The sequence below is a fragment of the Schistocerca nitens genome, chromosome 6 (genome assembly GCF_023898315.1).
Source record: "Schistocerca nitens isolate TAMUIC-IGC-003100 chromosome 6, iqSchNite1.1, whole genome shotgun sequence".
Classification (NCBI taxonomy): Eukaryota; Metazoa; Arthropoda; class Insecta; order Orthoptera; family Acrididae; genus Schistocerca; species Schistocerca nitens.
Window position 1 is genome coordinate 208,328,912 of NC_064619.1, and position 13,088 is coordinate 208,341,999.

Here is a 13,088-nt window from a genome sequence, read left to right on the forward strand (position 1 = left end):
CCAGTTGGTGTCTCCATGCAAAAAAAATACAATAAAAAATAAATAAAAATAAATAAAAATAAATGACATCACGGATCTTGTGCTGTGATTGGCTGACAAAAGCAACTGCCATGGAAATGTACAGATTGTGTTTGTCATATTTACACTTGTGTGTTACAAAAATAAGTCTTTTAGTTGATATAGCACACACAACCACTCAACTGCATTGTGCAATGCCCTTTTAAAACTGTATATATACCATTGCCCCTGAATTTACATTGTTTTTGTTCTTGATTCATATTTACATCAGCTCTGGGCGCACCAAGTTCCTTCAGTTTCATCCTAACTGCATGTTACAAAGCCAACAGCCTTGCCGCAGTGGTAACACCAGTTCCCGTCAGATCACCGAAGTTAAGCTCTGTCGGGCTGGGCTAGCACTTGGATGGGTGACCATCCGGTCTGCCATGTGCTGTTGGCAAGCGGAGTGCACTCAGCCCTACTGATTCAAACTGAGGAGCTACTTGATTGAGAAGTAGCAGCTCTGGTCTCTTAAACTGACATATAACCAGTACAGCAGTGTGCTGACCGCATGCCCTTCCATATCCACATCCAGTGATGCCTGTGGGCGGAGGATGACGTGGGGGCCGTTCGGTACTGTTGGGCCTTCCAAGGCCTGTTTGAACAGAGTGTTAGTTTTAAGGCATGTTCCAAAATTTTACCTGATAAATTGCACACTGAATTCACACTGTGTTGTTTTCGAACTCATGGTATGCTGCTGTTATTCGCAAGAAAATAAAACTCACTAAACTCATGCATAAGACAATTGCAGAAAGGCACTTGCTGGTAATGCACATTAGCCTTAGTCAGCAAGTAAGGAAACTAAAGTAGCATGACACATTTCGTACAAGTGGTATATTTCACACACTTTTTCTCTAATGATTCATGAAACTCTCACAAGGGGGTGTGTTACCATATTCTAGTGCACTCTGGTGAGACATTTGCAAACTTATTCCAGTGATGGATAGAATAGCTCATGGCAGAAACAAAAAAACTGTCTAAAATAGTATCAAGACAATAACACTAAATGTCGATTAAAGACGCATCAAAGCATAACAGAGATATACAGAGACCAGGATTCAATAGTGAAGTTTCACCAGCTCTGTTCGTTCTCCTTTTGTGTATGCAGTGGAACATGAAAATTGCATGCAAGTTGGTAGGACACCCTTAAGCTGAAACACCGGAGCCTTCATGATGCCCATAAGAACTGTAGTCCATGGAAACCATGCCCCCAAACCTCTGCTAAATAGAGATAAGCAGGATTTCAAGGCACAACCTTAATACCAGCTACTACTCGTTTGAAAACATAATTTACCATCACATAGCAGCAGTTCCAAAAATGTTGACCAGCATTATTTACATCCATGTGGGAAATATGCGAAATTTGTTCCGATAGTTTAACTTCTGTATAATGTCACTGAGAAATTTATTTTGATATATATTTTTGGGAAGTTCCACCTAGTTACTACTCTCACATCCACAAAGATCTCCTCAGAATGTAATCTAATCTAATCCCTGAAGAATAATGCTATTCAGTTAGTTAGCAATGAGTTATAATATCACATTTGATCAACTATAGCCCCTTCAAGGGTTATTGAATATTTCATAACAATGAGTCAGGTTCATAATTCACTATTTCCCCTTTTTTCAAATATCTTTAAATAATTTAATTTTTATTGTGCAAGTTAATGACGCACAAAGAAAAATGTTGGCTCAGATAAAAATAATGTTAATTTTTCAAACAAATCTCAATGAAATCAAACTTGCTGACGAATTTTTCACAGATAATGAACCATTGTTTCTTCACATTCTGCTATAATCAATAGTCATAACAGAACAGAAAGAGCAGTGTATTAATGTGTTTCTAGATAGTGGTATAAGGTGAGACTTGAAGTAAATACAAACAGAAAAAGCTGAAATGGTGTTCTGATGATCTGTTTCACATTAGTAATGAGGTGCTCGTGTATGGGATGGATAACAGTTATTGTGAGTGAGGAATTCACTTTAATAACAGTACTCATAATATTTACTGTAAAACACATCTGCCTAGACAAACTTTCTTTTGAGCAGCACACAGAAGTTGCTTCTAACAAGTGAAAGCAGCATGCAGTATTGTCAAACAGTAAAACACGCAATCAGAGCATCTGTTTCTAAATTACTAACCTGTATCAATTTCTCATACATGTTCTGAATTTTATGAATCAATCTGCTAAACGACTATTTTGGAAAGGATAATACTCTCTTGAAGACTAAGTTGGATTTCCAGCAAATTAACAGTTTTTCTTCTACTGGACTTGAAGTAAGTAGCCCAGTGCTTACTGTATTTGAGAATAAAACAATGGAAAAACCACGATGGAATGTAACAATTTTATGAAAAGGAAAGGTGATACTCAGCATACTGGAGCTAGTGCACCCTTGTTCTTAGTTCTCAGTTTACTACATTTTGTATTGCAATCACTAACTTATATATAAAAGATAACTCATTGCTATGTTATTTGAAGATAAGACTGCACTACTTAATACATACCATAACTCAAAATCACATCACCCACAGCAAAAATCTGATTTTGCAGTAATTAGCAGTTGCGGCAAAAGGTGACTATATTTCAGTCCTCAGATTCACATTCATCAGTAGTACACTGATATGGGGGCGATCTTTTCATACCAATGTCTTTTAACAACATAACAAAAGTTATTCAGAACATTATGCAAAGACAATCAAAAAGAATTTTGCTGTCCCCTCTGATTATAAGTATTTCAATTATTAATGTTGTCAAGAAAAAAGCTACAGGCATAATTTAATTCTGGAAGCGTCTCTCAACAGTCATCAGTATACTGACAATGCAATAAAAGTATGATTTTTGTGACTGGAACATACCTCATTTGTAATTTTCTTTTTCAAGTGCTGCTTTTCAGTGAGAATCATATACAATCCAAAAGCAAACAGAATGAGTCCATGTCCAGAATCTCCAAACATTATTGCAAACAAGAATGGGAATGTAATAATTGTAAACAACCCTGCAAAGAATATTTTCACAGTTACATTTCTTACATTTTTAATTGTAAAACACCTACTAAATGTTTATCTCTTAAAGGAACTGCAATATTAAATTTGAATATGAATAGAAATAAAGGCATCATGCATGAATGGACAGGAAAAGTACAGAATGGCAAACATAAATTCAATATTAAATATCTGATTTTATTTGTAACTAAAATCAGGACACATTTTACTGGTAACACAATAATGAAGAAAATCTCGTAAAGTATTTATTGTAAAAAAGAAAATCAAAAGAACTGTTTCATATATTTAGTTGCATAGTGTAATGGGTCACCCTCCTCTAACATTATTTCTTCTTTTATAGAAATTACCAATGCCATGTGTACTGTCAATTCTTGTATAGGTTAAAATTATCTCAGTTGTTTAACTGAATGAACTTCATATGGTTTTGTATGTGATGTGTTATGTTTCAGGATAAAATACGTAAAAAGAAATTAATTTGTTACACTCTGTATGTACAGTTAAAATTACTCTTCTTTTAAAAATAATTGAAATTGTGAAACTTCTGGTATATTTAAAATTTGTGTTATTAATTGCACAATCTAATGCTAATTATTAAATTTATTTCTGGACTCAATTATAAAATAATGATATAAATTAGTAAAGATTCTTCTTTTGATGTGAAAGTTTGTAAACTCATTTGCTTTGTAGACTCTTTGCAATATTGTGAGTACCGCAGAATGTAAGTAATAGTGGATGTGCCTCTGATGGAAAGGCACGTATATTTCTAATTTTGGCGACAACAATGTAAATTCATGTTCTGAAGTGGAATTGTAGTCAGTGTGATATAGAAAATGGGATAAAATAAAAAGAAATTCTCAGCTACAAGTAGATCTTCATGAGTTATTCAGTTCAATAACAACCCGCCACATATCAAAATTACAGCCTCAAGAATGAACCCTAGATGCAAGACTTGGAGCCAATAACAACGAGATAATGAAGATAAATAAAAATTTTTCTTTTGTATATCTTACACCTCTCAAAGTTTCTGAAAATAGTGAGGAGATTGAGGGAAAATTAATGGTGATGCGTGGGAGGGTAAGATTACAAGTGTGGGAGTCAGCTGTGATCTGTTGACTGATAACGAAGTTTTGTCTGTTGCAGAAGAAGAAAGAACAATTATGTGAGCATTTGCAATTTTTATGTAAATGAACTTCAATTACCTGATGAAAGAAGACCAGTGGACTGCCCAACAAAGTTGTATCAACAGTGACGAGATAATATCAACATTGACAGACCGGATGAATTGAAAGAGGACTTTATAACTACATGAAGGACATCAGAAAAGGTAGGTACAAATCATTTGTGAAATTGATTTTCTTTTTTGGTGGACTCGTACAATTGCTAGGAAAATGAATAGAGCTGAGGGTAGTGATGTAGATGTGAAAGCTGCAGGACCCAGCCTAGAAATATTTGAACCAAATTAAAGTGTAGACAGCAAAGAAACAGTGAAAACCAATATTATGCAGTTGATTTTGGCCAAATTGGGTGCAGTTAATGATCAGTTAATATAAATAAAAACAGATAACAATAGCAAATTTAGTGCAATTAGCTATCAGTTAACAGAAATAAAAACAGATAACAACAGCAAATTTAGAGCAGTCAATGATCAGTTAATGTAAATACAATCTGAAAACAATGATAAAATGGACATTGTACAATACCAAATAGACCAACTAAATAATCTGGTTTTGGAATTAAAAAATGTGTTGTCAGATGGATTAAAAAGTGTGAATGAAAAAGTTGATGTATTAGAAAATAAATTTACTGTTTTGGAAAATGAGTTCATGGACTAATCTGCACAACAAGCGAAAAATGTTGATGACATCAGAGTTGAACAGAAAGAGTTATTTCTGAATACAGGTAAGGTAAGTGATGTATGTGAAGACGTAAGTGAGAGCCATGGCGTACCAATCCAGTCAAAGCAGTTTTTCATTAATTTCATGCAGAGTAATGATCCAAACAGTGAAGGTGAGGTATCTGTAAGCCTAGAGAATAAAGGTGAAAGTTTTTTGAAATTTGTTTGGGACCAAATTGATGATAACCTACATAAATGTGCATTCTGCAATAAGTTAGCTGTGGTTAGTCGAAATTTGTATCCAAATTGGTGGAATAAAGTGAAAGAAGATCTAAGTAGGAAATGTAATTTTGACAGTAATATATTTTGTGTTCCTCCTGTAATAAGTAAGGTTAGTTGTGCAATGGAACCCATTCAGTGTATTCAATTTTTACTGGACAACATGTGTGACTAAAGTAATGCTATGATACCAGTAAAGGTGATAAAACCTTGTAAGAATAGTGTAGATGTACCAGTTGATGAAATTTAAAGTGATCTTTTACATGAAGTGTCTAATAACAGAGACGACAATTCAGATTTTGGATGTCGTTACATTAAGATTAAGATTGACCAGTGGGAAGGGAACTGTTTGATTGATACAGGTAGCCCAATTTGTGGTACATCTGAACAATTTAGAGACAAGATTAAATATAGTAAGAATTTTGTGGAAACACCTGTTGTAGGTACAAAAATAAGAGGAGCTACAGGTAAGCAAAGCAAACTGGTAAAATCTCAGGTATTTTTAACATTTAGTATAGAAGGTAAAACCTTCAAACATGGATGCTTAGTGATCCCCAGTCTGGAAGAAAATATAATTTTTTGTGTGGATTGGATAGCAAAAGTTGAGGCTTGTTTTGCTAAAGAATTGTTTATTTTGGAACTCAAAAGTAATACTTACGTGAAAACTAATTTCTGTATCTTAAGCTATGGGAAAAGTTGTACCTATTTGCAAAACATTGTGAATCAAGGTGAGTACCAGGTGTTTGATGATATAGATTTTGAAGAGACTAAGGATCAGGATTTTGAAGGTGTAGCAGATTCTTAAGTAAGGGGAGCTATGTCTCTTAATGACATACAAAAGGAACAACTTAGGAATTTGTTATTGGAGTTTAGAAATGTTTTTAGTGAAAAACCAGGAAAAGTGAAAGACTATCAGTGCATACTTTACCTTAGAGATCATCAACCTTTTTTTCTCAGGCCACATAATATACCATTTTCAAAAAGGAGAGATACAGAGGAAGAAATTCACAAATTGGAAACATGAGGTGTAATAGAGAGAAGTAGGAGTGCTTACAATTGTGGTAAGTAAGACAAAAGATGGAGTGAGAATTGTTTTGAACTCTAGACATCTTAATAAATTTCTATCAGAGAGAATGACCATCCTGAGAACATGGACAAGCTGTTACACAAATTTGATTATGTAAAGTAGATGAGTAGTTTAGATTTCACCTCAGGATTTCATGAGATACCACTTGAAATTAATTCTAGAAAGTGTTTTCAATATTGTGTAGTGCCATTTGTGCTAAAGGTATCTGTAGCTGAATTCATAAGAGCTCTGGGTTCTGTCTTAGGAAGTGAAGTGAGCTCAAAATTAATTGTGTATATAGATGACATTCTGGTCACTGAAAAGACTTGGGAACAACATTTGAATCTGTTAAGAGATGTGATTTCAAAATTAGAATCATTTGTAACAAAAAACAGCTTAAATCTTTTTTGGGTTAACTGGATTTTATATAAAATTTCTACGAACGAATTTTGTTATGTTTTTTTTGGCAGTTGATGTCTTTTGGAACTTCATAAAGCTGTTTCCTCTTAAGAAAGCTACCAGTAAGCAAATCATCTCTAAGTTTGAAAACACATATTTTCATCAGGTGGGTATTCCTAAGACAATTTGATCTGAAAATGTTTTTCAGTTTACATCACAAGCTTGGAGAGATTTTGTTGATCATGCAAAAATAAGACATATTCTAACCTCGATTTGTCATCCTTTGAGTAATCCTGCAGAAAGATATATGAGACAGATTGGAATGCTGTTTAGAACATATTGTACTAAGAATCATACCAGTTAGATTATGTCAATGATTTTGAGGATATTATAAACAGCTTACAACATTCCTCAACATGTTTTCCACCAGTTGAAACAATGTTTAATCACAGACCAGTTAACTTTATTTCTGAAAATGTTGGGTTTCCACCACGTAAAATTCTGTCTCCACAAGGGAGGGAACAATGTGTTAGGGAGATGACAAAGAAACAGGGAGATAGGAGAAAGCAGAGACATGATGGTAAAGGCAGATTTTCTATGTTTGAAGGAGGATATCTTGTGTTGGTGAAGGCCAAAGAGAAATCTAAAGTGTTGACATCTGAGATTTAAAAAATTTTTCAATATTTATATTGGACCATTCAAAACTCATGAAAATCCACATTCTAATGCATACAGACTTGTGTATCCAAAATCTAAGAAGTTGTCTGGATTACACAGTATCACTGAACTGAAAGCATGTAGACATGGGTCATAAGTATCTGATTTTTGTTTGTTTGTTCTTTTTCCACTGTCACAAATTTAGTATGTAACATGATGTGATTTCTAGAATTTTATCTTATCCATTGACTGAGTTAAAATCTGTGATACACTACATAGTTGTGTTCTGTAATAGATATATGCTTTATAATTTGACATATATATGCCATGAGACTAAATGAGTAGATCTTTTAGTAATCTTGACATGGGACAATTTTCATAAATTTTACTGCAAAAATTAGTAGAAGTATCTGAGCATATCTGTGTGTAATACGTTATTAGTCCAATTTTTGTTGCCTTTAATTCTGTTTATCAATGTTTCATATGTGAATACTTTTTAGTCTCAACCGATATAAATCCCATATAATTGACTTTAAAAAAAGTTTCTAATGCGAACATATCTTGTATGATGTTAAGGAGGTACTGAACAGCATATTTAGTACACAAAATAAATGTTTCAGGATTTGATGTGAACACTAGATGGGAAGTTACCTATCTGTTGGAGCATGTAATGAGAACTTTAAGGAGGAAACTGAAAGATGTTGGTAGATCCATCCCATCCTCACACTGCTGTATGTCTGTATGTGCTGGACCAGTCAACTTGCAAGAGTTTGTGGGTGCTGGGTAATGTACTCAAGCATCTGTTGACTGGATCTGTGTTGTGACTATTATTTAAGAATTGTTAGCCAAGACTGCTAAAGACAGTGTTGTTGTTGTTGTTGTTGTTGTTGTTGTGGTCTCCAGTCCAGAGACTGGTTTGCTGCAGCTATCCATGCTACTCTATCCTGTGCAAGCTTCTCCATCTTTGAGTACCTACTGCAAACTACATCCTTCTGAATCTGTTTAGTGTATTCATCTCTTGATCTCCCTCTATGATTTTTACCCTCCACACTGCCCTCCAGTACTAAATTGGTGATCCCTTGATGGCTCAGAATGTGTCCTACCAACCAATCCCTTCTTCTAGTCAAGCTGTACCACGAATTTCTCTTCTCCTCAATTCTATTCAATACCTAGTCATTAGCTATGTGATCTACCCATTCAATCTTCAGCATTCTTCTGTAGCACACATTTTGAAAGCTTCTATTCTTTTCTTGTTCTAACTATTTATCATCCATGTTTCACTTCCATACATGGCTAAACTCCATACAAATTCATTCAGAAACGACTTCCTGACACTTAAATCTATACTCGATGTTAACAAACTTCTCTTCTTCAGAAACACATTCCTTGCCATTGCCAGTCTACATTTTATATCCTCTCTACTTTGACCATCACCATTTATTTTGCTCCCCAAATAGCAAAACTCATTTACTACTTTAAGTGTCTCATTACCTAATCTAATTCCCTCAGCATCACCCGACTTAATTAGACTGCATTCCATTATCCTCGTTTTGCTTTTGTTGGTGTTCATCTTATATCCTCCTTTCAAGACACTGTCCACTCCATTCAGCTGCTCTTCCAGGTCCTTCGCTGTCTCTGACAGAATTACAATGTCACCAGCGAACGTCAAAGTTTTTATTTCTTCTCCATGGATTTTAATTCCTACTCTGAATTTTTTCTTTTGTTTGCTTTACTGCTTGCTCAATGTACAGATTGAATAACATCAGGGATAGGCTACAACCCTATCTCACTCCCTTCCCAACCACTGCTTCCCTTTCATGCCCCTCAACTCTTATAACTGCCATCTGGTTTCTGTACAAATTGTAAATAGCCTTCTGCTCCCTGTATTTTACCCCTGCCAGCTCCAGAATTTGAAAGAGAGTATTCCAGTCCACATTGTCAAAAGCTTTCTGTAAGTCTACAAAGGCTAGAAACTTAGGTTTGCCTTTCCTTAATTTATCTTCTAAGATAAGTCGCAGGGTCAGTATTGCCTCACGTGTTCCAACATTTCTACGGAATCCAAACTGATCTTCCTCAAGGTCGGCTTCTACCAGTTTTTCCATTCATTTGTAAAGAATAAACGTTAGTATTTTGCAGCTGGGATTCAATTATAATATTCTTTTTGAAGTCTGAAGGTATTTCACCTGTCTCATACACCTTGCTCACCAGATGGCAGAGTTTTGTCAGGGCTGGCTCTCCCAAGGCTGTCAGTAGTTCTAATGAAATGTTGTCTACTCCTGGGGGCTTGTTTTGACTTTGGTCTTTCAGTGCTCTGTCAAACTCTTCACGCAGTATCATATCTCCTATTTCATCTTCATCTACATCCTCTTCCATTTCCATAATATTGTCCTCAAGTACATCGTCCTTGCATAGACCCTCTATATACTCCTTCCACCTTTCTGCTTTCCCTTCTTTGCTTAGAACTGTGTTTCCAACTGAGCTCTTGATATTCATAAAAGGTGTTCTCTTTTCTCCAAAGGTCTCTTTAATTTTCCTGTAGGCAATATCTATCTTACCCTTAGTGAGATACACCTCTACATCCTTGCATTTGTCCTCTAGCCATCCCTGCTTAGCCATTTTGCACTTCCTGTCGATCTCATTTTTCAGATGTTTGCATTCCTTTCTGCCTGCTTCATTTACTGCATTTTTATGTTTTCTCCTTTCATCAATTAAATTCAATATATCTTCTGTTACCCAAGGATTTCTACTAGCCCTCATCTTTTTACCTTCACTGTTTCATCTCTCAAAGCTACCCACTCTTCTTCTACCGTATTTCTTTCCTCCATTCCTGCCAATCGTTCCCTAATGTTCTCCCTGAAACTCTCTACAACCTCTGGTTCATTAAGTTTATCCAGGTCCCATCTCCTTAAATTCCCCCCGTTTTTGCAGTTTCTTCAGTTTCAGTCACCAGTTCATAACCACTAGATTGTGGTCAGAGTCCTGGAAATGTCTTACAGTTTAAAACCTGGTTCCTAAATCTCTGTCTTACCATTATATAATCTATCTGAAACTTTCCAGTCTCTCTAGGCCTCTTCCATGTATACAACATGTATTATTCAGCATAAATACATGTAGGGGGAATTGACTTTCCAGTGCATTATATAATCTTAAATCACAATGTATTCTTTTATCAACTGCAAAAGAATCTTCTAGGTTTTTATATATGTAGGTTAGTTTGGGTGAACAGTTTGCAAATAGTGTGGAAGACATTTACTAGTATTGACAATATAATAAGATGTATACATGTCTGCTTTCATACACTGATTTTGGTTCTCACGCTACTGGATTGTGTCATCATTCAAAACTAATTTATGACTGTGTTTACCTGTATTTATCCTGAGTATTGCAATATTGCATTTGATTGGAAGATGAGTTGTGGACAGACTCATGCTGAGCACTGTTTTGGGTATCCCTGGTAATCGGGACAGTGTATGTGCATACTCAAGGAGAGTGTACAACTGTCGATTAAGGCTAGATGCTTCTTACAGTTACTCTTTGCGTATAAATGGACTTATTGATACAATTATGAGCCTTATTAATTTTGTCGTGATGAAACTCTTTTGCTGGTTTGTACCCAGCGTGGTTTGGATTCGTGGGTTGATCCCCACATCGTAAACTTTGGCCCTAATATTTTTCCATTATTTTGTCAATATTTCCCCAAATATTCTGGTTTATGTGGCTGATGGATTCCTATTCATGGTTGAGTATATTCTTTTGCACCCGTCACTGTGAGTTTTTCGAGTCAGCTCACTGATGATACACTTCAGCTCTGGAATTTTTTCTCTTCTCTTTCAAAGATTTTGAAGGTTTCATTGTATAGATCTTAACTTAAAATTTATAAATTCTAGTAATTTACATGGTCTCTGTAATTATTTCTATGGTTTAGTGGTGCAATTTTGTAGTTTTGATTTTGTATTATTTGTCTTGTGACAGTATGTTTCACAGATATGAAAATCTGAGTGCCATATCCTGATACATTTGTAGATTATGATTTGTGTAGTAGATATTTTTATTGTATTTTCTGTAATAAGTTATGTATCAGATACTTCTATACATCTATATTATATCCTGGGCATCATTTTGTACACCATTTGGCAAACCATATAGCCTGTCACAAAATATTGTAAACATTCTGTTTCCAAAATTTGTTTAGGGGATACTGTAATGGGTCACCCTCCTCTAACTTTATCTCTTTTTTTTATAGAAATAACTGATACCATGTATACCGTCGATTCTTGTACAGTTTTAAATTATCTCAGCTGTTTAACTGAATGAAGTTAATATGATTTTGTATATGATGTGTTACATTTCAGGCTAAAATATGTAAAAAGAAATTAATTTTTTACACTCTGTACGTACAGTTAAAGTAACTCTCGTGTTAAAAATAATTGAAATCATGAAATTTCTGATATATTTACAATTAGTATCATTAAATGCACACTCTAACTCTAATTATTAAATTTATTTCTGGACCCAATTATAAAACAATGATACAAGTTAGTAAATATTTTTCTTTTGATATGAATGTTTGTAAACTCTTCTGCTTTATAAACTCTTTGGAATATTGCGAGTACCACAGAATGTAAGTAGTATTGGACATGCCTCTGATGTAAATGCATGTATATTTCCAATTTTGTCAACAACAATGTGAATTCATGTTCTGAAATGGAATTGTAAAGTCAGTGTGATATAGAAGAATCATCATTATTTATTGGGATAAAGAATGGGATAAAATAAAAAGATACTCATAGCAACAGGCAAATCTTCATCAGTTATTAAGTTCAACAACAACCCGCAGCATTATAAAAATTACAGCCGCAAGAATGTACCCTAGATGCAAGACTTGGAGCCAACAACAACAAGATAAAGAAGATAAGTAAAAAGTTTTGCTTTTATATATCTTACACCTCTTGAAGATTTTGAAAATAGTGAAGAGACTAAGAGAAAATTAATGGTGATGTGTGGGAGGGTAAGCAGCTCCTTCTTCAGGCAGAAGGGTTGGCGGGGAAGGAAGAAGGGTGAAGAAAATGCAGAGGTCTAGGAAAAGGTGTAGATTTTGGGAAAGTCACCCAGAACCATGGGTCAGGGGAGACTAACTGTACGGGATGAGAAGGAAAGACTGATTGCTGGGGGCTGCATCAGGCAAGATTTGAAAACCTGAGAGCCTAAAGGTGGAAGACAGGTAATTTCCAAGACAGAAATTACTACAAAAACATTGTGCGTGAATTAATAAGAGTGAAAAGCTAAGTGCATTGTATCTAACAGAGGTGGGAGGGAGAGTGAGAAATAGACCTGCAAGACGACACACGTCATATGTAAACACTGTTTGTCATTCTACATCAGCATGACTGCCACCAAATCATCAATTAGGATGAATGGATGTAGGCAGAGGGTGTATACTGGCACCTCACAATATCCTGTTACAGAGTATGCTCTGCAACATAACATTCGTGACCTCTGTGCATGTTTCACCACTTGCATCATCTGGATTCTTCCTCCAGACACCAGTTTCTCAGAACTCTGCATGTGGGGACTAGCACAACAACATTTCCTTGGTTCCCGCCACCCACTTGGCCTTAATTTATGTTAATTTCTTCCGTCTCAGCATTTCTTCACTGTAACTGCTCCTTGCTTCACTCCATTTTAGTTTTCTACATCCTTCATTGTCTTTCCCATCTATTTTTCATCACCCTCCCCCGCCCCCCCTCTCCCACCTCTTTGTTGTACAATGCACTTACCTTTTCTCACTCATT

At 35.3% G+C, this 13,088-nt stretch overlaps 1 protein-coding gene and 1 pseudogene across 3 annotated transcripts in view; one reads left to right on the plus strand and one right to left on the minus strand.

The window, feature by feature from the left end:
- The window catches only part of LOC126262906 (V-type proton ATPase 116 kDa subunit a 1-like), a 253,157-nt gene that overhangs the window by 113,036 nt on the left and 127,033 nt on the right, over nt 1–13,088 (minus strand). For all 3 annotated transcript variants that reach the window (XM_049959811.1, XM_049959812.1, XM_049959810.1), the window contains exon 9: nt 2,915–3,054. In XM_049959811.1, coding sequence (XP_049815768.1) covers nt 2,915–3,054 — 140 coding nt within the window. The remainder of the gene's footprint in view (nt 1–2,914; nt 3,055–13,088) is intronic.
- Nucleotides 340–457, plus strand: LOC126263837 (5S ribosomal RNA; annotated as a pseudogene).